Here is a 26,998-nt window from a genome sequence, read left to right on the forward strand (position 1 = left end):
TTTAAAAACATTTTTTTAACTTTATTTGTGTGAGTGTTTTGCCTGCATGTGTGTCTTTGTACCATGTGCATTTTGGTGACTGGGGAGGCCAGAAGGGGGTGTTGGAATCTTTGGAACTAGAAGTACAAACTGTCATGAACTGCCACGTGGATACTAGGAATAAAACCCAGGTCCTCTGGAAATGTACAGTGGTCTTAACTGCTGAGCCATCTCTCCAGCCCCTTATGATTGTTCCTAAAATTAATATGAAATTTTGAACTTCTTGATTTGTATAATTTTGTAGGACTTCCTCAGTCAAGAGAGTAGCAAAACCATTTCTACAGTTTACCCATCTCAGTCCACTTTCTTTTCATTGCTAAGAAGTTTGAATGAAGCCAGGTATAGTGGTGCACACCTTTAATCCTAGCACCCAAGAGGCAGAAGCAGGGGGAATCTCTTCAAGGCCATTCTGGTCTACCTAAGGAATTCCAGAACAGCCAGGGCTCTGTAGAGAGAACCTGTCTACAAAGGGGGGGGGGGGGGGAGGAGTGTCAGAAGTGAATTAGGAAGTACTTGAATTCTTAGTACTCTGGAGGCAAAGGCAGGCAGATCTTTGTGAGTTCAAGACCAGTCTGGTCTACAACAGCTAGTTCCAGGACAGGCTCCAAAGCTACAGAGAAACCCTGTCTCGAAAAACCAAAAAAAAAAAAAAAAAAAATAGTTTTTAGTCTAATTATTTTCCCTGACCTAAGTTGTTTTTATTTATTCATTTATTTTTATGATGCAGAGTTGGAGTTTATTAGGACTAAAGTTTAACATAGATTTAAGCTTACTACAAAGGTCTGTGCTTAGGAAACAGAGAGAGATGACCCAAGAGCATGAGTATGTTTCTCAACAATCATCCTGAACTACAAGAAAGGAAGCTTTAGATCTAATGTGTTAGTTTGCTATTAATTTAAGCAAGTACATTTATTTATCTGAAATTTGTGTGCATGGTCTTTCAAATTGTAGAATTATATATTTTTTTAATTTTCAGATCATTTTATACAAATAGAATTCATTGTATTTTCCCATTAGATCCAGTGTGCCTCTTACTTGCCAAATTATAAAAGAGCAGCAGCCCTCTAAAGTCATACTCAGTGACAGCTCATGAAGGTGCTCTGGGAGCTCCTGCAGAGTGTTAGAGATGCAGACTTAAGTGACAGTGACGTGCAAGCCAGCAGTGCATGAGTCGGGAGTTATCCCACTACTTTGTTTTGGGTGTGTGCAGGCCTAAACGTGGAGATAAGAGGACAACTTGGAAGAGTTGTTTCTCTCCGTCCACCATGTGGGTCTTAGGGATAGAACTCAGGTCATCTGGCTTGGTGGCAAGAACCTCTACCCACTGAGCCATCTTGTGAGTATTTTTCTAAACAAAGTAATTTTATCTTGCTAGGATGCCAATTCGATTAAAAAAATATTTTATATGAAAAAGGCAGAAATTGAACATCATGAAATGGCTAAATCAAGTCTTCGAATAAGGTAGGTTTAAGATATCTAAGATCCTTGTGCCTATTTGCTGAATTTTTAGCTAGTAAAATCAATACAGTAGAAAATAAGATGAGTTTACAGTTGCTGTATGAATCTGAAAACCATAGAAACTTTTTTAGCTGCTTCATTGTAGCTGAAGAAAGTATTTGAAAAGATGTATGTATATGTGTGTGTATATATATATAGTATGTGAATATATAATAATACTGTGTTATATGTGTGCAATAAATTGTTTAGATAGAACAATTCAGGTCTCATTCTGGCTTGTCCTTCATTAGAACTATATCTTTGAAAATGTCTTAGTTGTGGGATTCTATTTCCTCTTAAATGAAATGGAAACATTGAGTAACTACTTTCAAAGCTTTCTTCTGGCCCTCATATTTGTTTCTTCTGGTTCTGTAGCAACCACAAGCCCATGAACACTAGTCCTGGTCCCTTTCTTCAATGTCCCCAATCTTGACACAGAACTTGCTGTATAATAGACTCTCAGAAATATTTTATACTTTTCTTAGAAGGAAATAGTTGTCTCCTTTTTGTTTGCCCAGCATTCTGATTTTTAGCTATTCAGTCTCTGAGGGTTTTTTTATTTTATTTTTTTATTTTATCTTTGGATAGGACTGCATCAAATTTGGCTGCAGCCAGACTGACAGGTCCTTCGCACAGTAAAAGCAGCCTTGGTGAAGAAAGAAACCCCACTAGCAAGTATTTCCGGTGAGAGTAAGAGGCTGTAGTCTGAGAGCTGACTCATGCTGTGACATAGGCATGCTAGCCACATGGCTGTCTTAAAGTTTTACTCTAGGTTTTGAGGAGGGTGTATCAAGTACTTTACTTAAGAAGATTGAGGTAAGAGCTGGGCATAGTGGCATATACCAAAATTTCAGTATTTGGTAAACTGAGGCAGGAAGATGTGAGTTCAAGGCCAGTCCAGGTTCCATAGCAAGAGCCTGTCACAAAAGTAACCACAAGTAGGTCAAGGTTCTGTACAGATCTTTTCTCACCTCTCAAATAACACTTAAGCTTTATTAAGTAGTGTTTAGTCTTACAAATAAAATGTGGTATTAAACACTTGTTTATACTAAATAAATATTGTGTTCATAATAAAATTTGTTATTGTGAAATGAGTATCTTAGAAGAAAATAACCAAATCCTTATTTTCCACAAAATATGGAGTAATGTACTACAGTTAAGTGAAAAACAAAACAAATTGTATTAGTTTACTGTAGGCTTTCTGCTACCACTTTCTGTCTGTTGGTAAAGGTTTGTATATATAGGTGTTTTGCATGCTTGTATGGCCATGCACCATGTGAGTGCAGTGCCGGCGGAAACTAGAAGAGGGTGTCAGATCTCCTGGCACTGGAGTGACAGGCAGCCTGGAGCTGCCCTTTGAATGTTAGGAATCATATCCAGATTCTTTGGATGACCAGCTAGTGTTCATAACTGCTGAGCCATCTGTCCAGCCCCAAGTTTTCTTTTTTGAGAACAAAGAAATATACTTTTCTTTGCTAAGACTGATTATGAAGACTGTTATAAACTAAGAAGACAAGTAATAGAACTTATTTTTTTCTTGATATTAGTACATTTTAACAGTTCCTGTTTCATAAGATGAACAAATTGTAACACCAGCCTGTCTTCTAATTGCTCATTTTTCTTTGTAGTAATAAAAGAGCAGTCCAAGGAGGTCGCTTATCAGCAATTACCATGGCGCTTCAGTATGGTTCGGAAAGTGAAGAGGATGCTGCTTTGGCTGGTAGGCATTCTTATATTGTAGTTCTTCTGGCTGAGGGAAATTGCATTGACTTTGATCTTTCTTGGAATTGATTAGTTTTTTAAGAAAATGTTTTGTTGTACTTGATACAGTCTTGGATAAGTAAAATTGTCAAAGGTAAATTGCTTTGTGTTAATGGACGGAACTTGAACATAAGAGAGTAGATAAAGATAAATCAGGCAAGAGGCTAGAGAGGTGACTCTTGCAGAGGACGTGGGTTCAATTCCCAGCACCTATATGGTGCCTCATGACCCTTTGTAATTCCAGTTCCAAGGGATCTGATACCCTGTTCTGGCTTCATGTGCACTGCATGCATATGGTACTTAAATGCAGGCAGAGTGCCCATACACATAAAATAAAAATAACACTTTTTCTTAAAGAAAATGTATCAGGCAAATAGTAAACAAAAAGAAATAACCAAAGAGGAACTGTAGCTGTATTGACTTATAATAAAGTGAACTCTCGAATACAGATATTGACAAATGAAAATGTTCTGTCAATAGTGATGAAAAATTTGTTTCCTTGGGAAGGTATTACAGAAGAAGACCAAGTGTGTAAAAAACAAACAGATGGAGCTTTGTAAGATACTTGAAAATACTGTCTTTAGAAGTTAATAGGCCCTTTTCATAGCTGGCTAAATAAGAGGTGCTAGGCATAGATCCATTTACTGTGTCCCAACCGCCAATACCCACCACTCCCTTCAGGTGGTACAAGGGATTGAACCCAGGGCCTCATTCCTGCTAGACAAAGCCCTAACACTGAGCTACACCCCAACCTTGAACACACTTTGTTCCTATTACTTTGTTTACTATTGTTGAAACAAATTACTGCCAACTTAGTGACTTAGAGCAACATAAATTTAGTTTCTTAGAGCAGTAGAGCTCAAGTGTCTAAGGTCAAGGTGGGTAAGTAGGCCAGCCTTCTATTTTGATGTTTTCCAGGAAAATAGATGCTTTGATTTTTCTGGTTTTTCGAGGCTACCTGTATTCCTTGGCTGGTGGTTCCTTCTTCCATTTTTAAACTATAGCTCTTCAGCCTCAGTATCTGTTATTCCTTCTTTCTTTGACTCCTTCATGGCGGTATCCTTGCCATTATTTTTAAGTGCCTACTCAAGTCAATACTATCACAACTGCAAAGTTGTTCTTCTGACATAGGTAGCATTCACAGGTTCTTTGGATTGGAACATTGATATGTTCTAGTGCCTACTATATAACTTACTATAGCAGGCTTGATAGATACATTCTGCACTTAAAATATATATATATATATATTCCTCCCAGGTTCACACTTATCAAAGTTGACTATCTACAGAATTTAAAATAAATTTCAATAGGTTTTGAATGTTTCAGAATAATGCAGGGCATTTTTCTGATAATAGTATAAGAAGGATACCAACTAATGTAAAAGTAATGAAAAAGATAAAGTTTAAAAATCTAATGAGAGCCAGGCATGTAGCTTAGTTGGTAGAGTACTTGCTGTACATGCATGAAACCCTGGTTTTGTTCCCCGGTGCCTCATAAAAGCAACTGTGGTAATATATTTTGTAATTCCAGTGCTCTGGGGGTAGATGGTCAGGAAGTTCAAGATCAGCCTTAGCTACAAAACAAAGCTCTTTTCTAACCTCTTCAGGCACCTGCACACACAGCTTATACACATACATGCAGGTAACTAAATCTTTAGAGAATTGAGCAGCATGTGTTTTGTATTTCTATAAAAATTATTTGCTTTGTTCTGGTGTTTTTATGACTTAGTTTCTACTGAACATTTCCTTACTAAGGAATCAATCATTCTCTGATGTTAGAAATGAGTGGGGCAATCATGTCTGAGAGTATCAACCTAATCTAAATTTGTTCTGTGGTAAATGCGTTAGTCTTCTGTTTTCCTAGCAAATACCTAGTGACAATAAACCATATCTTGCTTTGGCTCACAGTTTGGGAAGTTCTAGTACATGATCAGTCAGACATGTTTCTTTTAGTCCTGTGGCATGGCAGCATATCATACATACTAGGGGCCATGGTATAGAGTAAAACCTTTTACCTTGTGTGTTGGGAAGTGAGAAGGAAGAGAAGCAGGGTCTCATTCCCTCCTTCAGATGCATGCCCCCGTGACTTCCTCTAATCCACATTTTAGTTTCTACCACCTCTCAGTACTGCAACTCTGAGGAACAAGCATTTAACACATGAGTCTTTGGGGTGGGGGATGCATTACAGATCCTAACTGTAGCACGGAACCTCTTGCTTCTGTTTTGGTACTGAGATCTCTAAATGACTACTTGTTCCATTTGGCTGAGCATAGCAGGAAGTCTGAAGAAATCATATTTTCTTTTAATTTTTTAAGAAAAATAACTATCTTTTCTCATTTTACATGCCCAATCCAATTTCCACTCCCTCCACTGTTGATGGGGGCTGCTTGTTTCCCAGCCACCAGACCTGAAATAATCACACAGAGACTGTATTATTACAACACTGCTTGGCCTGTTAGCTCACACTTCTTATTGGCTAGCTCTTAGATCTTAAATTAACCCATTTCTAGTAATGTGTATCGCCATGTGATTGTGGCCTACCAGTAAGGTTCCATCCGATGTCTGTCTCCTGCAGTGGCTTCATGGCTTTTCTTTGACTCCGCCTACTCTCTCCTTCTCTATCTGCTTGGAATTCCTGCCTTGTAGTGCATTAGGCCCAAAGCAGATTCTTTATTTATCAGTAGTATTCACAGCGTACAGAAGGGAATCCCATATCACTCCACCTTCCCCCACCACCCTTTATCCCACCCCCTAATTCACTCTCAGAGAGGGTAAGACTTTCAGGGAGTCAACAAAGGCTAGAAGAAATCACTATCTATCTATCTATCTATCTATCTATCTATCTATCTATCTATCTATCTATCTATCTATTAGTTTAATTTTGTGCACATTGGTGTGACAGTGTCAGATTCCCTGGAACTGAATTAACAGACAGTTGTGAGCTGCCATGCAGGTACTGAGAATGTTTGAACCTGGGTCCATCTGGAAAAGCAGCCAGTGCTCTTAACCACTGAGCCATCTTACAACCCGAAATCACATTTTAAAAAGAAACTTTTTTAGTGTTTTAACTGAGTGCAGCTTTTGAATTTACCATTTCCAGGGAATATTTTTCTAAAATGTGCAATTATACTAGGTGTTTATTTTTATTTATGTGTGGTATGTATTGTGAGTGTATGCCATGTATTTGAAGGTGCCCATGGAGGTCAGAAGAAGGAATCAGATGTCCTGCAGTTTTGCAGTTAAGGTTGTTATCACCTGAGGGTTCTGGGAAATTAATTCAGGTCTGGAAGAGTAGCAAGTATTCTTAACTGAGCCATCTCTCTAGTACTTACTCTAGCCATATTTAACATTATTTTTAAGGAAAATTAGAGATCTTGTAAAATCATCTTCAAAGCTGTACATAGTGGCACATACCTATAAACCTAACACTTGGGAGGTAGATGTAAGTTGGAGGCCAGCCAAGTCTATGTAGTGAACCCTTCATCCAAAAAATAAATAGGTTCTGAACATGATTGAGCCTGCCCATAATTCCAGCACCCAAGGGACTAAAACAGGATTTCTGAGCTCTCTCGATCAAATTGGGCCATGGTGTAGGACCTAATTTATAAGGAAAGAAAAAAAAACACGCTTTAAAGTGTTGGTTCTGGCCTGCATAGATGGCTCAGTGGTTAAGAGCACTTATTGCTTTGTAGATGACCTAAGTTCAATTCCCAGCACCCACAAGGCAGCTCACTCTCTCTGTAACTCTAAACCAAGAGGATCCAGTGCCCTCTTCTGACCTGTAGGCCCCAGGTACCCATGCATAGATGGGGGCAAATATTCATACACATAAAATCTTTTTAAGAATCACGAAGATTAAACGTGGATCGTTTTGTCTTTATTTCCCTGGTAAATATGTTTTTGTCTTCTCAGCTGCACGTTATGAAGAAGGGGAGTCTGAAGCCGAGAGCATTACTTCCTTCATGGATGTTTCAAATCCTTTTCATCAGCTTTATGACACAGTCAGGAGCTGTCGCAATAACCAAGGGCAGCTAATAGCCGAACCTTTTTTCCATTTGCCTTCAAAGAAAAAATACCCAGATTATTATCAGCAGATTAAAATGCCCATATCACTTCAACAAATCAGGTAAGACCGCTTCTACATTCCTCAGTGTAGATATGTCTCCGTGTTAGCTGAGCCTGCACACACCTATTCCTTCCAGTAGATAAGGAATTAAGTGGTAAAAATGGTTTTTACCTCAGTATTTAATTGTCTGTCTCATAACTGAGTAAAGAAAAAACCTTCATGCCCACACTGTCATTCATTGATACTTTTTCATTTACTTAGCTTTTTTGACATAGTCTTGCTGTATAGTCATGGCTGTCTCCAAAGTCCTTCTGCCTCAGCATATAGAAAATCAGTTTATTTGGCCTACTAAAATGAAACAGAAATTAGGTTAACATTTATTAGAAAATTATCTTTTATATTCTTTGCCTTAGGAAGGAGAGTAAATTTACAGACATTATGAAGTTCCCTTGTAATTTAAAAAAATTTTCTTTAGTTTCTTTTTCCTTTACTTAAAGAAATTCAAGTAGTTTAGTTAATTTTTTAACTTTTTAAAGATTTATTTTATTTGTGTGGGTGTTGCTTGCATGTACATATGTACAGCATGTTCATATGTGGTGTCCTTAGAGATCAGAAGAGGGCATTGTATCCCTAGAAACTAGAGGTGTAGACTGTTGTGAGCTACCATGTGGATACTGGGAACTGAACTCAGATCCTCTATAAGATCAGTAAGTGCTCTTAAATGCTGGACCATGTCCTAGTGTGTCCTGTTCCCAAAACCCCTACTTTTAAAAAATTTGTATGGGTATTTTGTCTGCATGTCTGTCTATGTACTGTGTATGTACCAGGTGCCTGAAGAGACCAGAAGAGGATATCAGATTCCCTAGAACTCCAGGAACAGGTAGTTGTGAGCTATCATGTGGGTGCTGAGATCTAACCTCAGTCCTCTGGAAAAGCAGCCAGAGCTCTGACCTATAGAGCCATCTTTCTAGTCATTGGTCTAGTTCATTTTAAAAGCCAAATAAAGTCCTCGGCTATCTTAGTTGACAGTTGTTCCAAATTGGAATTTTATAATACAAATATCGATTTGTTAAGTGAGACAATATATAATTTGAAAGATTCATCTGCATCTTCCTTCATTTAAATTTTTTTGTGGTATTTGTATTAGTGCAGGGGTCCCAACCCTATACGTTGTGACCCCTTTGGGGGTCACAGCTGATAGCCTAGTCAGATATTTACATTACTATTCATAACAGTTAAAAATGTGCCAGGAAAGTTACACTCATGAAGTAGAAACAAAATAATTTTATGGTTAGGGGTCATCGCAACATGAGGAACTGTAGTTACAGGTCACAGCATTAGGAAGGTTGAAAACCATTGTGTTGTAGTGTACCAGTGTGAAAGAATGAGAAGTAGGGACATAGTTGAGGCCTTGAGGCATCACACCAGAGTTTTGAAAGATAGATGTAGTTGTGTCTCCAGCTATGCTCTTCAGATGCTTTCTGTGATGCCAGAAATATCGTACTATGTGTGTCAGACGTGTGATTATAAATGGTGTGCCCTTGAAATTTGGTGAATGCTAGTAAGAAACTTGATTTTAAATTTCATTCAATTTCAATGGCTGTGCAATCTAGCATGCTCCTAGGAATATTTGTTGGCAGAAGGAAGGGAGGTAGATGCCTTCCCAAATGTAGAGTAGAAGACTGGGACTGTGTGAATGGTAGTGTTTGTTTAACATGCCTTTGGGTTCAGTCTCCAGCCCCACCAAAAGGAAAGCAAACAAACTTAGAGGAACTGGCCAGTGTGACTCCTCATGCCACTCTCCATTGTACTAAGGTTTGCCATCCCCATGTCCCTTTCTATCCCCCCCGAAGACTGCCATTAAATGATACTAGCAGTGACTAGCAAACTATCATTTTCAAGTTTGGATTTTGTTTTGTGACATGTGTACATGTAGCTGTAAAATGCAGTCACAGGCATACCGTAACTTGTGTGGAGGTCTGAGGACAACTTCAGGAGTCAGTTCTTTTACTATGAGATCTGGGGTTTGAACTCGGGATGTCAAACTTGAGAGCAAGTGCTTTAACCCACTGACTCTTGCCAGCCCAGAGTTTGTGTTCTTTGTGGGTGTTCTTAACACCTATTTCTTCACCTTTGGTTTGGCAAGAATAAACTGAGCGTAATTTAAATTCTGCTGTTAGGCTCATGAGCTAGTACTAAGAACTGAATTTGTGCTTAATTGTTTTTGCTATATCCAGAGATGTTTTCCAATACTTACATCTCCTTAAGCACTGCACAGAATCTGAATATCACTTGAATAAAACTTAAAGTGAACCTTTACATGCATATTGAATAGTACCATTCTAAGAGAAAGTTTGGGATCTCTACATCCATTTGATGAGGCTGTTTTTACCTATTGTCATTCTCTTAGCACAATTTTTTTTTTATTTCAGTGATTAGCATGTAGGTACTTTAATCAAAGATGTAAAAGTTTATATCCAAAATCCATACAGTTAGGGCCAACAGACTTTATACGAAGAGCATAGGTGATAGTAATAGCAATAGTGTCTAAGATACAAATTCCTAGGGATTTTAAGTAAAATAAACAGTCCTCAGCTCTAAACTTCTTTATAAATGACTGCCCTGGAAGAATAGTAACAAATAGACTCTGACAGATCTGCCTCTTGTTTCCCATCATGAGAGCCCCCTTCACTATCTGTGTGTCTTTTCTGGCTCTGGAGGTAAATATGTTACTCTAGGTGCTTTCTCAGCACCTTATCACTGGTTACTTGTATACATCTTAATTTTCAGAAATCAGGAGTTCACAGTGATTCATTGAAGCAGTTTAAAATCTAATTTCTTTTCCCTCAGGATTTTTTTCACTGGGAATTTTCCTAGTGTGTTTGCATTCATAGTTTACTCTGTTCTTTTGTTTAATTTATTCTTTTAGATTTTCAGGTAAACAGCAATATTGTCTAAATTGAATATTTCTTTAGACCTTACTTCTTAACTTAAAAGCCAGTTACAAGTGATTAATAAAGACATTATGTAGCGCTTGTGAAAGTTTTTTGTAATAAACTTTCAGGAAGAATGGTTGGTAATTTTCATAATAGAAACTTCTAATCATTTATTTGTCTTTTACAGAACGAAGCTAAAAAACCAGGAATATGAAACTTTAGATCATCTGGAGTGTGATCTGAATTTAATGTTTGAAAATGCCAAACGCTATAATGTTCCCAATTCAACTATCTATAAGAGAGTCTTGAAATTGCAGCAAGTCATGCAGGTATGTTGCTGTTTGTTGTATCATTGAATTAGTTTTATGTGATTGGAATGTCCTTTTCGGATATGTGTCCCCTATCTCCACCCTCAGAATATTGAGTCATTTGTTTCCACTACAAATATTGTTGAATGTTTTTTAGATTTATCAGAGCTCTATAGAGAAGAAAGAATATTTTAAGTAACATAAATATTGTACTAGAGGGAGCAAGGATTTAGCCCAGTGGAGAGAGCCAGTTTCAGTGTTCTCAGAAAGTTACCCTTCAATTCCACATGGTAATTGTTCTGTCTGCAGTTTATTCTTTTTGGTTCTAGACTTTGTTGCTATGGGGTAGTCTTTTAGGACCTGTGATCCCAGCACCCAGGAGGAGGCTGAGGCAAGAAGACCCTAATTTTCCAGCCAGGTTGTGCTATATATAACAATACCTTGTAGTGTACACACACACACACACGCTTTGGGGTTACTGATTTTGACAACAGGACATCTGAATGCTAATTGATCATTGTAACATCCAAGAGTTTGTCAGATCTCTCATAGCATACCTTGGAAAGAACTAGATGCTATTGATCATCTAGGGATTTTTAAGACAAAACGGTAGATATGAAATACAGATTAACCCAGGCTAGCAAGGTGGTGGTGGTACACGCCTTGAATCCCAGCATTTGGGAGGCAGAGGTAGGCAATCTCTGAGGTCGAGGCCAGAACTCTGAGCGAGTTCCAGATTAACACTGTCTTACATTTAGGTTTTTTTGTTCTTGTTGGGTTTTATTTGCTTTTTCATTTGTGTGGTGGCAGGGGGCTGGTCAGGTTACAGTTTGTAGGAGTCAGTTCTCTCCTCCTATGTGAGTTCAGGAAAACTCAAGTTATCAGACTTGAACCAAATTCTTTACTTGCTGAACCATTTTGCTGGCCTCTGTCTCACTGTTTTTGGTTGACTATTTCTGAAAATGAGTAGCCTTGAACCAAGAAGAAGCAAAGGCAATTTTAAATCAAACATAGAGCTTTTTTTTTTTTTTTAATGATCAGTACTGCTTCTTTCTCAGTGCTGTGAATTTCAGATATCTTTGCTGTAGTTAGTCTGTTCTCTAAGATTGCTGTGCTTGGGCTTTTCAACTGTGTCTGCAAAGTAGCTTTAAAAGATGTGTCATGAAAGATATAGCTAGATTTTCACCTCTCAGTTTTAAACTTTTTTTTTCTTTGCCATACTGCTCCTTAGAAATCAGATGCCAAAGGCCCCCCCTCTAAGTTAACATAACTTGATCATGGCCTGCAGGGCCAGCCAACCCCACAGCTCGTCTCGGAACTTCTAACTATACCATGCCATTGACAGTCATAAATACTCTAGGTAGCACTATGTTTTAGTTTGATTCCATTTTTTAGCCTACTTTTCTATCACACAGGCTTTTGTTAAATTAGGTTATTAAAAAATAGTTGGAGACTGTTCAGTTTTATGTATCCTATGTGAGGTGGTACCTCTCTAAATGAATGTGATATGCCTAGTTCTTTAACATCCATATATTCATAGAATGCCTGACAGTGTGAGGCTCCCTCCTGGCATCTACTCTATTCCAGGCAAAGAAGAAAGAGCTTGCCAGGAGAGATGACATTGAGGACGGAGACAGCATGATCTCTTCAGCCACTTCTGATACTGGTAGTGCCAAAAGAAAAAGGTACATGATCTTCTCATATCTGGAGCCAGCTGAGTTCTTACTTATTGTATTTTCTATAAATGCAGAAAAATGTAAGCTATGAAGTATGAATTCTTCTAAAAGCTTTGATAGTATGTATTTTCCAGTGTATTTGTAAGTTGATAGTATTTTCTTTTTCACAAGTACCATATTGCTTTCAGATAACAAAAAAATGACATGTAGCTTAGGGAAACATACTATTCTTTTTGCTGTCCAGATTTTTTTTTAAGGTGGCATTTTCAAAGTGCCACTTAAATCTTAGATAATTGTTTCTTAGTTGCAGAAATAGAGTAGGAATGAAAAAGGTAAGGAGTAAGTCACCTCTGCTGCTGCTCCAGTGAAATAAGTCACTGTTCTGATTGTTGCTTTTCCTCATTAACTTGGTCTTTACTTAGGGTTTTGAGACTATCAAGTCATAGCTGTTGTAGGCAATAAAAATGTTAAATTGATTATTTGGGTGTTTGCTTTGTTTTGTTTTTCCTAACTATCCTCTCAACTTCCCTAATCCTTTTCTTCTCCTCACTGGTTAAGAAGAACTTACCTGGGATTCAGAAGTTAGGCTCTTATAAGGAATCACACAAGACCATCTCTTGGAATTTCTCTGGCCTGATCATTGTGGAACACCATATTCTTCCTGAAGATTTACATTCTTTGTAAAGCAGTCAGTCTGGGAGGATCCCTTGAACAAGGAATAAGCTAATCATTAATAGCAGGAGGGCTTGACAGACTCAGAATTGAATGAAGAAGCCAATTCATTTTTTGACATATTTCTGTATTTGTGTTAAAAAAGATCTACTAAAATCAGAAGGTTTTGAAATGTGACTCAGGAGCTGAAAGCTGCCCTGTCTTTCCCTCTCAAACAGCAGTTGGGAACAGTTTTTAACTTGGAAAATAACTGCAAAGCTATGCGGTATTAGCTAAATTAGTTGGTGTACCCTGAGATGCAAGTCTCCTCCATTATTGGCCTGTGAATTTCATCCTTCCAAGTTCTTAATTCCTTGTTATACCAGGGACAACGGAGGAAAAATGTGAAACCAGATCAGAGACATCAAATCAAGAACATCTTTGAGTAAGATCAGTCACCAATCAAAGATAGAAACTTCTCAGGCAAAAGAAGGTAATGGAGGCAAAAGTGATGGTGCAGTTAGCCCCAGTATTAGAGGAAATGATTTTAAATAAGTTGAGTGTTAGGAAGCAGTTCCAAGGAAGCATTAACCTAGACTAGGTACTTAAAAAGTACATATCTCTGGGGCCTGTAGTTTATGGTATAGTTCAATTAGATAAAGTTATTGCTCTTCAACTTCCTATAAAAAGAATACTAAGCTATAGTTATTAAAATTACTAGATCCCAATTCAGACAAAAGTCGCCTTGTGAGTAGGTTCCCTAGGAAATGGTTCATACAATGAAGTGGGAAAAAGTGGCAGAACCATAAGTTTTCTACCAAAACAATTAAAAAAAAAACTGTCCCAGTTTGGGGCTCTAAGCAGGCATGGTTATTAAAAGACTGAGAATTCAGTCCTATTGGTCAGTGACAAAGTAATAAACTTTAGTTAGAAGGTTTTGTTAATAAGAGCATTTCAGCAGGAGTCAAGAAACATGAGATTGGCCAGAGGTGTCAGAGCCATGTTTTCCAAATACCACTGTACTCCTCAATAATGTATATGATTCTGTTTTTGCTTTGTTGTTGTTGTTTTTTTATACTGAAAGTCTGAAAAAGAAAATGATTTGTGGCTATGTAATCTTTTCATTCTGGAAATGCATCCTTTCCCCTGCCTTCTACCGAACAATCTGCTTTCTGTTTTCTGTGTTGAAATGTTTCAAGTGTTATGATCTTTTATCTTTTGGACCAAATAATCTTCTTTCTCAATCATGTTTGGCTTATGCATGACCCTCCAATGTTGCTTATTTTATTTCTCTTCACATGTATTGTTTGTTTCTGCTTTCCCAGGAATACTCATGACAGTGAGATGTTGGGTCTCAGGAGGCTATCCAGGTGTGCAGACCTTTTTTATGCATAAACATACTTTTAAAAGTGTAATCCTTCTGTGACATGGTCAGTACTGACACTATGAGAAGAAAAACCTTATGCATGTGAAACAAGTGTTTGTAGTACCAGTTTATTTTATGAGTAAAGAAAAGTCTTGTTAGTGTGTCAAAATTAGCCTCCATATGTTCGTTACTTCCTTCAATTTGTTGCTGACTTCTTTCCAGGGGCAGACAGCCTCCTCACTTATCATTGTGACTGTGCTTCTTTAGCAAGAGGTAGAGGGCTTGTGGTGCTGATTGCATCTCAGAAATGTCTTGCTGACTGAGATGGTGGAAAGGTCAGAATCAACATTGGCAATCCAGCTATCAGTACCTGTGGGCACTTGGGCATCGTGTTGGGCTAATGCTTCTTGTTTAATTTTCTTAGTCTCTGATCTTGTCTATATCCTACTTCTTAAAAGCATCCATTTCTTTAAGGCATCTTTAGTATGTTACTTAGGATTTTCAGTACAACCTATAAGCTGCCATGTTACAGTGATGAATGACCATCGAATAGTTTTTTTTTTTAGATGTATTTGCATTAAAAAAGATCTACTAAAATCAGAAGGTTTTGAAATGTGACTCAGGAGCCGAAAGCTGCCCTGTCTTTCCCTCTCAAATAGCAATTGGGAACAGTTTTTAACTTGGAAAATAACTGCAAAGCTATGCGGTATTAGCTAAATTAGTTGGTGTACCCTGAGATGCAAGTCTCCATTATTGGCCTGTGAATTTCATCCTTCCAAGTTCTTAATTCCTTGTTATACCAGGCTGGCTTCAAATTGATAGTGATTTTTCCTTCCTGAGTCTTTTGAATGCTCTGATTACGGGAGTGAGCCTCAACACCTAAGAATGCCTCGAATTCCAGTCCCAGACAATCTTAACACCCGCTTCTGGTCCCTGAAGATATCCCAAGCACATGGTGCACAGACATGCATGTAGGCAGAACATCCACACAAATAAAATATATGCACACGCCTGAACACAAATGGCATATAGTCTCTCTCTCACACACACACATACACATGTGCCTGAACACACATGTGAATGCACACATGCATGAATACAATACACTTGCAAACACATGCAAGCATTAATAAAGGTAATAAAAAAGAAAATGGCCAGAAATGTGGGGTGAAGGGAGCTGAAGTTTCTATACTTTTATAATACAGGATTTGTCTCATTCCATAAAGTATATGAAACTTTCAGAAGTCTTCCATGTAATAAGGTTCATGGTACATAGCAGCCACTAAAGTTAACACAGTTGTTATAGAAGGTCAGCCCTGAAGTTTGACTGGACTGGGATGGTTCTCAGTCTCAAAGACAGTATGTAAGGATTTAGAAAACTGAAAACAAAGCAACAAAACTGGATTTGTTCAAAACAGGTAATAATTTTGTTTGCCAATTATATATTGTTCATGATATACATAGAGAAAGGAAATTGCAGTTACTAGATTAGAACAATTATTTATATATAGTTATATTCATATTCTGGATATATTCCATTCATAGCTACTAAGTGTTAGGATGATTGGCATTGAGAGAATGAACCATTTGCTAATTTACTTGACAAAATTCAGTTAAAAACTTTGTCTTTTAAAATCTCTTTAAAGTTGGCCACAGATGCTGTCCCAAATGAAAAGGGTTGTAGCTTCATGCAGAACAGTCTCCTGATAATTGGGAATGGTCTGCTGGGTACGGGAAGATGAGAAAGTTACCCTGGTTCAGATCTGGCCTTTGACTTAAGTGTTCTGCTTCTTGCAACTTCAGAAACGAGGAACTGTTTTCTTTTTGAGTTAGTGAGCTCTTTTAAGCCTAGCATTTCAAAACTGATTTCTTGCATCTTCTTTTTAAAGTCAAGTTCTACATGTTAGACATTTCTAGATAAGCCACTTGTGACTTGGTTTTAAATATGGCATCTGTGACTTTTGATCGAGTTCTGAAATATTGTCTCAGTCCCTGAAAATTAAAGTTGTCTTGTTTCAGTGTGGAGCTCTGCCATTTTGGAGCTTTGTCCCTCTTAATAGTATCCATTAGCTACAGACGTAGAAATCAAGAACACATTCTCCACATCATCATCCCATATTGCTTCTTTGACGAAATATTATCCACTAGATGAATCATCTCCTAGGTTAGCTAACAACTATTTACTTGACCGAGAGACAAAGGATATGAAGGAGATGTTTGTAGAATGATCACAGGGCCACAGAGGAGGAGGGCAGCCAGAGTAAAGACATGATAATGGAACCAATTCTGGGAGCCAGAAATTCTTTTTTTTTCCTCTCCTACTTAGGCCACTTTCAATTTGTCATGAGCTCCATCCATGCCAGGTAGACATTACTGAGACTGAAGGGTGTCTCATTTTCTTTTCTTGTTTGTTTTTTGTTTTTTGAGACAGGGTTTCTCTGTATAGCCCTAGCTTTCCTGGAACTCTGAAACTTGTTCTGTTGACCGGGCTGGTCTCAAACTCACAGTGATCCACCTGTTTCTGCCTCCTGAGAACTGGGATTAAAGGCATGTGCCATTACTGCCTGGCCAGTGTCTGGGTTTTCAATTGCTGATTATTCTTTACTTGAACACAAACACTATACATACACAAATGCATACATGATCTTTCTCTGCCCTCCTTTCTTCCCCCCAACCCTGCCCCCATCTCATGTATATGAGGTTTGCCTAAATTTGCTATGAATGCAAAGATGACCTTGAAATCCTGAACCTCTTGCCTCCACCCCCTAAGTGCTAGAATGACAAATATGCACATCCATGTGTGGGCTTCTGTTTCTGGTGTTTAAATCAAATTGAGGCAGGGTCATCCTGACCCAGGAGAGTGGGAATAGTCTGAGGATGAGGCTTAGAGACTCATAGCCATATAATTCTTTTCAGTAATGAATTTCCCTCCCCTTAAAAGGTGGAAAACAACTAAACCGTACTCTACATACTATATTATAGGATTGTAGCAGGTGTTTGCAGACTAGAAACTAAATTGTAAGTCGTCTCCTTTTTACATACCTGACCACTTGGAGACTGCTGGGCAGACTAGCTAAAGTTATCCTGATAGTGTAATGCAATTGTCCAGAAATCAAACTAGAAAATAAACTCTTTTAGGCCTTGAACATTTCACTTAGCCTCTGAGCTGGTTTTCTCAACAATTAAGTAAGGTCTTATTAAGTAGGACCATTTTTAACCTCTGGTGTTCATCTTTGGTCTTTGTACTTTGTTCTGTACCACTCATACCAGTTTTTCAGGATCTTATCTTGATTGTGGACTCTGAAGGAAAGATAGAAATACATGCTGAAGGCTAAAATGTAGAGAAAGCTTAGATGTACCACACACTACTTGAAGCTACTTTGAATTAGACAGGGATGCTGGGTAAAGGAATAAGTAGGGACTGACCCTTATATTATCAATGCCAGAGAGATCTGTGCCTTCATGAAGACGTTTGTTTGGTGGGTTATTTTGTTTTGTTTTATTCCTGGCATCCAGAATATTCTGTTTAGGAGTAGACATCTTAAAAGATGAAACACTGTTGGGTTGTTTTGTTTTGTCTGTGCTTAAAATGGAATAGCTAGTTTTATTGCATTGTATTTCAGTTTGTGATTAAATTTTATTTTCTTATGGTTTCACACACTATCTTTTGTTCAACATTACATTTTGAGAACTATTCTAAACAGGTTTGTCACTGGTTGCTCCTGCCAGGATCATTATTTTAATCATTTGTAAATTTTCCTAATATTCTCTTGTACCTTTCCAGGGTGCTTACTATGTTTATGGCACATCTAATCAATATATTGTAATTATTATGAAGTACCTGCCACAAATTTATTTTATTTCATGGTCACTCTTGGATAAAGAAAACTGACCCTGTTGTTTTTTTCCCCTTTTCTACCTTCCCCCTCAACAGTAAAAAGAACATAAGAAAACAGCGAATGAAAATTTTATTCAATGTTGTTCTTGAAGCTCGAGAGCCAGGTTCAGGCAGAAGACTTTGTGATCTATTTATGGTTAAGCCATCCAAGAAGGACTATCCTGATTACTATAAAATCATCTTAGAGCCAATGGACCTGAAAATAATTGAGCATAACATCCGAAATGACAAATATGCAGGTGAAGAAGGAATGATGGAAGACATGAAACTCATGTTCCGAAATGCCAGGCACTACAATGAGGAGGGCTCCCAGGTAATGAGAGGGATCCTAGAGGGAATACTTTTTTCTTTTTGTAAAATAATGTGTCTTGAAAGATCAGAACTAGGTTCATTTTTCTCTCCCGCCCCTCCATGTGTGTGTAAGGAAGGTAAGAGGTGAAGTCTTCCTTAGTCACTTTTTGTCTGACTCTCAGCTAGACTGACTTGCCAGCAAGCTATAACTTGTATATGTACATGCCTTTAAACTCAGCACTATGGAAGAGACAGGAAGATCCTGAGAGCTTGCTGGCTAGCCAACCTAGATGAAAGTCAGGGAGATAAGACAGAGCATGATTGAAGAAGATACATAGTACCTTCCTCTGGTTTTCTTTTTTTTTTCCTTTTTTTTTTTTTAAGATTTATTAAGTATACAGTGTTCTGCCTTCATGTGTCCTTGTAGACCAGAAGAGGGCACCAGATTTCATTATAGGTGCTTGTGAGTCACCATGTGGTTGCTGGGAATTGAAGTCGGGACCTTTGGAAGAGCAGTCAGTGCTCTTAACCACTGAGCCATCTCTCCAGCCCCCTTCCTTTGGTTTTCTATGCACTTAATGGTACCTAAATTTTTATCCTGCTTTGTGTTGGGGAGATGGCTTAATCTGTAAAGTACTTACTCTGCATGCATGAGGACCTATTAAGTTCAGGTCCCAAAACCCAGTGTAAAAAAAGTTTGGTATAGTAGTACATACCTGTAATCCCAGTGCTGGAAGGTAAGGCCAGAGGAACCTTGGGACTGTCAGTCAGTTTAGCCAGATTAATGAGTCCCAGGGTCATTGAGAAGGCGCTATCTCAAAAAATAAAAATAAAATAGTGGAAAAGTGATCAAGAAAGGCACCCAACGTCTCTCCTGGCTTACATATACGAATACATATACGAAAATAAGGAGCTACGTGTATTGGTGTATACTGGGAAACAGAGTTCTAGGCCAGCCAAACTATGTAAGAAAGACTTGTTCTCAAAAAACCAAAATGATAATGATGCTAATAAAGAGATGAATATTTAAATTCATCCTGTTTTACCAGTTTCTATATGAGGAAATTTTCCTACTTAAACCTTAGTTTAATTTATGTATTTGTGTATAATTTAGAAATAATAATAACAGCACTTACTCTGGTGTTTTGAAAGATATTAAAGGGATATAAAAGAAATAACTTGCTGGGTGGTGGTACTGCACACTTTTATCTTTTATTATTTATTTTTAAGGATTTTTTAAAGATTTATATTTGTTTTATGTGTATGAGTATTTTCCTGTATTGTATATATTTCATATGTGTGCCTGATGTTAAGGTCAGAAGAGGATGTTGGGTCCCTTGGAGCTGGAGTTGCAGATGAGCTGTGTGACAAGGGTGCTGGGAACTGAACCCATACAAGAGAGCATTATTCACTCTCACTGCTGGAGAGTGTCTAAACCCTTTTTCTTTTTTGGGCGCATGAGGAAGAATCAGTTGAGGCCAGGACTTTTATGTATTTTCTGCCTCTTAGCTTTATCTTTAGCCCATGATTTTTAATTCTTTTTCAGTAAAACCAATGTATGATCCTCCTTCAATAGATTTTCTATTTCTTATCTTTAATCTATTTTAAATACTCAAAAATAAAATGTTTTCAAACTATTTCCTTTGTTCTGCCCTTAATTTGAAGTATACACACTAAAGATACTTGTAGATTGAAGAAATAGGCCTTTATATAATGAGAGTTATACTGTCTTCAGTATACCCAGCTACTGTACATCCTTGAGAGAGATAGTCAGGGAAGAAAAGTCACATTCCTCCTGCCACTCTGCTCTTGTGGGCATTCAAGGGAATGCAGCCTCTGCTGGGGAGATAGGAGACAACTGTGGACCGAGACCATTGAGTAAGGAACATATAAATGTGTTTTGGAACTTCAGTAAAAACCTGCAAAACTGAGACTCAGAGAGATAACTCAGTGGTTAAGACCGCTGACTACTTATTCTTCCAGATGAATGATTCAGTACCCAGCACCCAGGTGGCACTCACAATCCTCTGTTACTACAGTTCCATCAATCCAGTATCCTCTTCTGGCTTCTGCAGAATCAGGCACAAACACGTGCAGGATCAGCACCTAGACACATGAAATAAAAATAAGTCTATATAACTTCTATCACAGTGAATCTCAGATACTAGCTCGCATTTCTTTTCCTTCCTTCCTTTCCTTCCTTTTTGTTTTTGTTTTTTTTTTTTTGTTTGTTTGTTTTAGACCAGGTTCCCCTGCCATAATAGCCCTAACTGACCTGGAATTTGCTCTGTAGACCAGACTGTCCTCAAACTCACTGAGCTCTGCCTGCATCTGCCTCCCTAGTGCTGGGATTAAAGGTGAGGGTCACCATACTTGGGCTTACTAGCATGCATTTCTATACATTAGAATCACCATGAGATGGTAATGTCATTGTTCTGAAGAGAACAAAATGTTTAATATTAGCTGTCCTAAACAGTATTCTAAACACTCACACATATTCATCATTTTTTTATTTGTTTAGTTGGTGTTTTTGCACTGTAATTGATGCCAGCCTCAAACTTGTAATTTTCAGCTTCCTGAGTGCTGAAAATTAATTTATTTATCACCGCCTTCAGAGAGATAAATACTTCTTTAATTATAATGTGTTTTAGGAAATAATCATAAGTTTATTTTTGGAATGTAGGTATACAATGATGCTCATATCCTGGAGAAGTTACTCAAAGATAAACGGAAAGAGCTGGGACCACTACCTGATGATGATGACATGGCTTCTCCCAAACTTAAACTGAGTAAGTCTGCTTCATATTTGGCTCTTCAGTTCAGTCTGCCAAACAGAGATTGCTGAGTTCTTGACATTTCTTTAGTTAAATGATGACTGTGTTTTTATTTTCTGGCACTCTACTGTTAGGAATCCTTCTTTTCCACATGCACACTCTGACTGTGCTTTAAGTAAACAAGAGTTGTAGTAAATGGATCACTGGTAGAGCGCCTCCGAGAGGTATCTTTTCTTTCCAGACTACTGTGGGCTAAGCACATCTGCAACTCTGTTCCCGTCTTACTTTATGTTTTATTTTACTGTAGCTCAAGAACAGTGGAGATTGAACTTCTGAAGTTGTGTCAGAATGAATCCTCTCGCATTACTAGCTTATGTGTTATTCATACACCTTTAATCCCAGCCCTTAGGGACTGAGGCAGAAGAGTGGAGAGTTCACCAACTGAGTTGTATAATGAGACTTAGTCTGAAAAAAGTGTATATACATATATATTATTGAAAAGATTAGGTTTTTTTCCAGATCTATTTTTGTCTATAAGATCTATCTCACTGAAGATAAACTGATTACTGTGTTTTTACAAATCATTTGGGATGGCCCCTTTCTTATGGTTGTACTACCAGCTGTGTAAAAATTTATGCTTATACATTTTATCTGCTTAACATTATATTACATCTCTCTCTTCAGGTAGAAAAAGTGGTGTTTCTCCTAAAAAGTCAAAGTACATGACTCCAATGCAGCAGAAACTAAATGAAGTATATGAAGCTGTAAAGAACTACACAGATAAGAGAGGTCGCCGGCTCAGTGCTATATTTCTAAGACTCCCCTCTAGATCAGAGCTACCTGACTACTATCTGACCATTAAAAAGCCCATGGACATGGAAAAAATCCGAAGTCACATGATGGCAAACAAGTACCAAGATATAGATTCTATGGTAGAAGACTTTGTCATGATGTTTAATAATGCCTGTACCTACAATGAGCCAGAGTCTTTGATCTACAAAGATGCTCTTGTCCTACATAAAGTTCTCCTTGAAACTCGGAGAGACCTGGAGGGAGATGAGGATTCTCATGTCCCAAATGTGACCTTGCTGATTCAAGAACTTATCCATAATCTTTTTGTGTCAGTCATGAGTCATCAGGATGATGAAGGAAGATGTTACAGTGACTCCTTAGCAGAAATTCCTGCTGTGGATCCAAACTTTCCCAACAAACCTCCCCTTACCTTTGACATTATTAGGAAGAATGTTGAGAGTAATCGCTATCGGCGACTTGATTTATTTCAGGAGCATATGTTTGAAGTATTGGAAAGGGCAAGAAGGATGAACCGGTATGTTTTCAAAGCCATTTCTTTATGATGACAATATGTGATGTTTCATGCAAAACAGATAAAGGAATTCTGCTTTGATGCACTTTTTCACCTTAAGTATGTTGTCATAGTGAGTAGCCTGGTATCCTGAGTTCTCGGTAGGCAAAACTACTTTTTTTCTGCTTTACAACGTTGGGGGCATCAAAACATATCAAAAGCGGGTGCGTCCTATAAAGTGTCAGAATGAGTACCAGTGAAAGGAAGACAAAACTGAAGCTCTTGTGCAATGCAGAAACCTAAAATACAGCCATTCACAGAACATGCCTTTTAAAGGCTAAGTAATACAGTTTGTAATAGAAATTAAAAGTAGGATTTTTCTTTGAATGTCTAAGAATTAGTCCAAGAATGCTTTAAGTGAATTAAAGAGCTTTGAATTATTTTCTGAGGTTAGACTGGTCTAAATCCAGCCATTTTTTTAAACTGTATTTATTTTTATTTTATATGTACAGATAAATGTTCTGCATGTATGTCTGTGCACCAAACATGTACAGTGCCCACTGAGGCCAAAAGAAGGTGTTGGTTCCTCTAGGACTGGAGTTACAGATGTTGTTAGCCACCATATAAGTGCTGGCACTTGAACCTGGGTCCTTTGTAAGAGCAGTTAGTTCTCCTAACCTTGAACTATTTCACTATCCCCCTAAATCTTTATTTCAAGTACTAAGAAAGCCTTTTTGCTTTTAATCTTATTTATCAATTTTTAATTCGTTTATTTTCCATCGGGCCACAATTTCCCCTCCTTCCTCTCTTTCCAGTCCCTCCCCATTGCGTCTCAACCCCCCCCCCCCATTCCACTCCATTTCTGTTCAGCAAAGGGCCAGCCTCCTATGCATATCAACCAAACATGGCATATCAAGTTGCTATAAGAATAAACACTTCCCATTTATTAAGACTGGACAAGGCAACCCAGTATGAGAAATAGGGTCCCAAAAGTCTATAAAAGAGTCAAAGACAGTTGCTGCTCCTACTGTTAGGGATTCCCACAAGAAGCCCAAGCTATACAACTGTTTTATATGTGCAGAGGGCCTAGATCAGTCCCATGCAGGCTACCTGGTTATTGGTTGAGTCTCAGTGAGCCTGTACAGCCCAGGTTAGTTGATTCTATATGTGTAGGTTTTATTAATAAATAAATAAATTCATATGAAATACACATGTGGATTTCTAGAATATTCTTAATTCATCACCACTTACCCTACCCACTAGTGCTCTCCGTAACTGTAATAGAAGGAACGTGAGCAGTGAATAAGAGCAGGAATCTGACATAGGTGGTCCATTCAGGAACAGCATGATACTGAGTTGTGACAGTTGACCAGTGTGGTGGCAATATTCCTAAAAAGTGCTCTGGTTCCCTTGCAGGTAGAAAGACTGCATAGAAAGATAAGTGTAAGAACGTCTTTGTAGTCTTAATTATTTTGTTTTACGGAATGTCTGACTTACCTGAAAAGATTACTTAACAGCTGAAAGAAACTAAAGTTGGGGGGGCTGGAAAGATGGCTCAGAGGTTAAGGACACTGACTGTACTTCTAGAGGTCCTGAGTTCAATTCCCAGCAACCACATGGTGGCTCACGACCATCTACAATGAGATATGGTGCCCTCTTCTGACATGGAGGCAGAACACTGTATTGTATATGTAATAAATAAAATCTTTAAAAAAAAAAAAAAAAAGAAATTAAAGTTGGTTGGTTTCCCTCTTGAATTCTTGAATTTTTGTTCTTGCACAGTGAACAGCTGCTTTCTTGGGTTGACAAATTCTTGTTTCTTTTTTTGTTTTTGTTTTTGCTTGTTGTTGTTTTTTGAAGCACAGTCTCATTGTATAGCCGTGGTTGCCCTGGAGTTCAGAGACCTGCCTGACTGTGCCTTTTGAATGCTGGGATTAAAGTTATATACCACCTTCCCCAGTTTTTTTTATTTTACTGTGCTCTTGACAGAATTTCACTATTTACTTTTTTTCCCCAACAGAATGTTTTGGAAAATTATAATTATATTGCAGCAGTCTTTGTTTGTTTTGTACTTTTGTTTTTCGAGACAGGGTTTCTCTTTAGTTTTTTGGAGCTTGTCCTGGAACTCACTCTGTAGGCCAGGCTGGTCACGAACTCACAGAGATTCACCTGCCTCTGCCTCCCAAATGCTGGGATTAAAGGCATGGGCCACCATTGCCCGGCCAGAAGTCTTTCAAGAACAATCAAAACAAAGATTAATAAATAAATTCTTCACAATACTTTTTGAATGAACAAAATTAAAGGCTATCTCATGTGTTTAGTGGTTTGTACAAAATTTAATTGCATCAGTTGTCCTGATGAAAATATAAATTTACCCTCTCTATGTAATACGAATTTACCAGATGTTTATTTTTCCCACTAAAATTGTAAGCTTTTATGAAATTCAAGAACAACTTCAAAATGGTATTTTAGGGGCTTCTTCCTTTAGTAAATTTTATTTTTATTGCTCCTAAAAGTATTAGTATCTCCGGATCTTCAGAACATGTTTCTAGATCCTCTCCAGAATATCCTTAGGTTATTCTGTTATGGCAGTGTTACTTCTTTGCTAGTTCTCTTTGTTGACAGGGTTGACACCCAAAGTATCTCTGATGTGTGATGCTCTAGTGTCAAGTATCAGAAGACAGCTAGCTGATTGGCCCTGCTTTGTCTGCCATACTCCCTAACCAGAATGTCTACTTCCCTATTAATAGTACATTGTCAGCACACCTGGTGATTTGTATCTATAATCCCTACACTTAGAAGGAGGAAGCAGGAGGATCATACAAGTTCAGAGTTAGCCTAGACTCCCTACACAGTTCCAGGTCAGCTTGGGCAATAAAGTGAGACTAATACCTCAATAAAGCTTATTTTTATAGTTTCCTAATAATGAGGAAAGAAGCTGAGAAAAATTCTGAGTATAGCACCTAATTTTTTTCCTTCTTGCAGTATTCGTATCTGCCAATTTCTCCCAAATCAGTTACTATTGAGAAATTAAAATTTAAATTAACTATTAGACCTATACTTGTTATTAACGTCTATAAATGTGGGTTTGCAGTTAAGGAAATAGATTCAGCCTTGGTGCAGATGGTGGTGGTGCATGCCTTTAATCCCAGCACTTGGGAGGCATAAGCAGGCGGATTTCTAAGTTTGAGGCTATCCTAGTCTACAGAGCAAGTTCCAGGACAGCTAGGACAACAAAGAGAAACTGCTCCTTTAAAAAAAATAGATGCAAGTTAAGGATTGATTGGACTTGGTCAGGGGCAATAGTACAGTTCTTAATTCTGCCAGCTCCTTCTGCCATGCTTTGTATGTGTGAGAAAAATTAGTCCTTTTTTTGATACGAGTAAGAAAGGAGGTGTGCCTTGGGAAAAAGGAAATCAAGTCAGAACTCAAATACTCAATAATGCATTCAATTTTTCATTTATTTGTTGTTCTTGTTGTTGTTGTTGTTGTTAAGATAGGGTCTCTTGTAGCTCAGACTGGTCTCAAATTCCCTATGTAAATAAGGGTAACTTTGAACTCTTGATCCTCCTGCCTCCACTTCCTAAGTGCTGGATCACAGACATGCATGGCTCAGATACTCTGTTTTAACAGACTTAATGGGGGCACCCTTCTAACTAAGCCAAAATATTCTTATATCAGTGAACATGAAGCATTTGCTAGGATTTAGCATGCAATTGGAGTGCTATGGAAGAAGCAGTTCATGTGTCAATGAATATTCTTAATTCCATTATAGGACAGATTCTGAGATTTATGAAGATGCAGTAGAGCTTCAGCAGTTTTTTATTAGAATTCGTGATGAACTCTGCAAAAATGGAGAGATCCTTCTTTCTCCGGCACTCAGCTATACCACAAAACATTTGCATAATGATGTGGAAAAAGAAAAAAAAGAAAAATTACCTAAGGAAATAGAGGAAGATAAACTAAAACGAGAAGAAGAAAAAAGAGGTTGGTTCCTTTTCTCTTATAAAATATGAAGAAATATTGAAGTCTGTCCTAGTAGGTGCCACAGTTAACTTTGGAAGTTTGTGTGATCAAAGATCTAGACTATTGACTATTTCAAATAAGATGAGATCAGATAGAAATGTTGTCTTTATTTGTTTGGTTATCATACTGAGTAAGTTACTTCTGACACAGCTAATATTCCAGGAACAGGCAGTTAAGTGCCAAGTGTGGGAACCTAACGCCACATAATCGAGAGGCTTGTCTGGGGCTCCAGTGCATTCTCAACAGCCTGTGCCTCAGTTGATGCCATACCTTTAGACAATATAGCTTTCTTCTTAAACATCGTGAGAAATAGGCAAGTAGATGAGATTTCAGTTGAACCACATTCCTAGGTTCATTTTAATCATATCAACCTAAAAGTGGTACTTTAAATCCTTTGCCAAGTTTGC

At 37.9% G+C, this 26,998-nt stretch overlaps 1 protein-coding gene across 47 annotated transcripts in view; it reads left to right on the top strand.

Annotated features, from left to right (window-relative positions):
* The window catches only part of Pbrm1 (polybromo 1), a 100,632-nt gene that overhangs the window by 27,202 nt on the left and 46,432 nt on the right, over window positions 1-26,998 (top strand). For 20 of the 47 annotated variants that reach the window (XM_075988950.1, XM_075988976.1, XM_075988987.1 and 17 more), the window contains 11 exons: window positions 1,415-1,500; window positions 2,125-2,220; window positions 3,165-3,256; window positions 7,209-7,422; window positions 10,486-10,627; window positions 12,194-12,291; window positions 14,259-14,303; window positions 18,234-18,510; window positions 21,172-21,277; window positions 21,947-22,589; window positions 26,341-26,552. In XM_075988950.1, the coding sequence (XP_075845065.1) occupies window positions 1,415-1,500; window positions 2,125-2,220; window positions 3,165-3,256; window positions 7,209-7,422; window positions 10,486-10,627; window positions 12,194-12,291; window positions 14,259-14,303; window positions 18,234-18,510; window positions 21,172-21,277; window positions 21,947-22,589; window positions 26,341-26,552 (2,011 nt within the window). Of the gene's footprint in view, window positions 1-1,414; window positions 1,501-2,124; window positions 2,221-3,164; window positions 3,257-7,208; window positions 7,423-10,485; window positions 10,628-12,193; window positions 12,292-14,258; window positions 14,304-18,233; window positions 18,511-21,171; window positions 21,278-21,946; window positions 22,590-26,340; window positions 26,557-26,998 lie in introns of all 47 variants that reach the window. The other 27 variants (XM_075988959.1, XM_075988963.1, XM_075988982.1 and 24 more) reach the window with 4 other exon arrangements.

Source organism: Microtus pennsylvanicus, chromosome 10, assembly GCF_037038515.1.
Source record: "Microtus pennsylvanicus isolate mMicPen1 chromosome 10, mMicPen1.hap1, whole genome shotgun sequence".
Lineage (NCBI taxonomy): Eukaryota > Metazoa > Chordata > Mammalia > Rodentia > Cricetidae > Microtus > Microtus pennsylvanicus.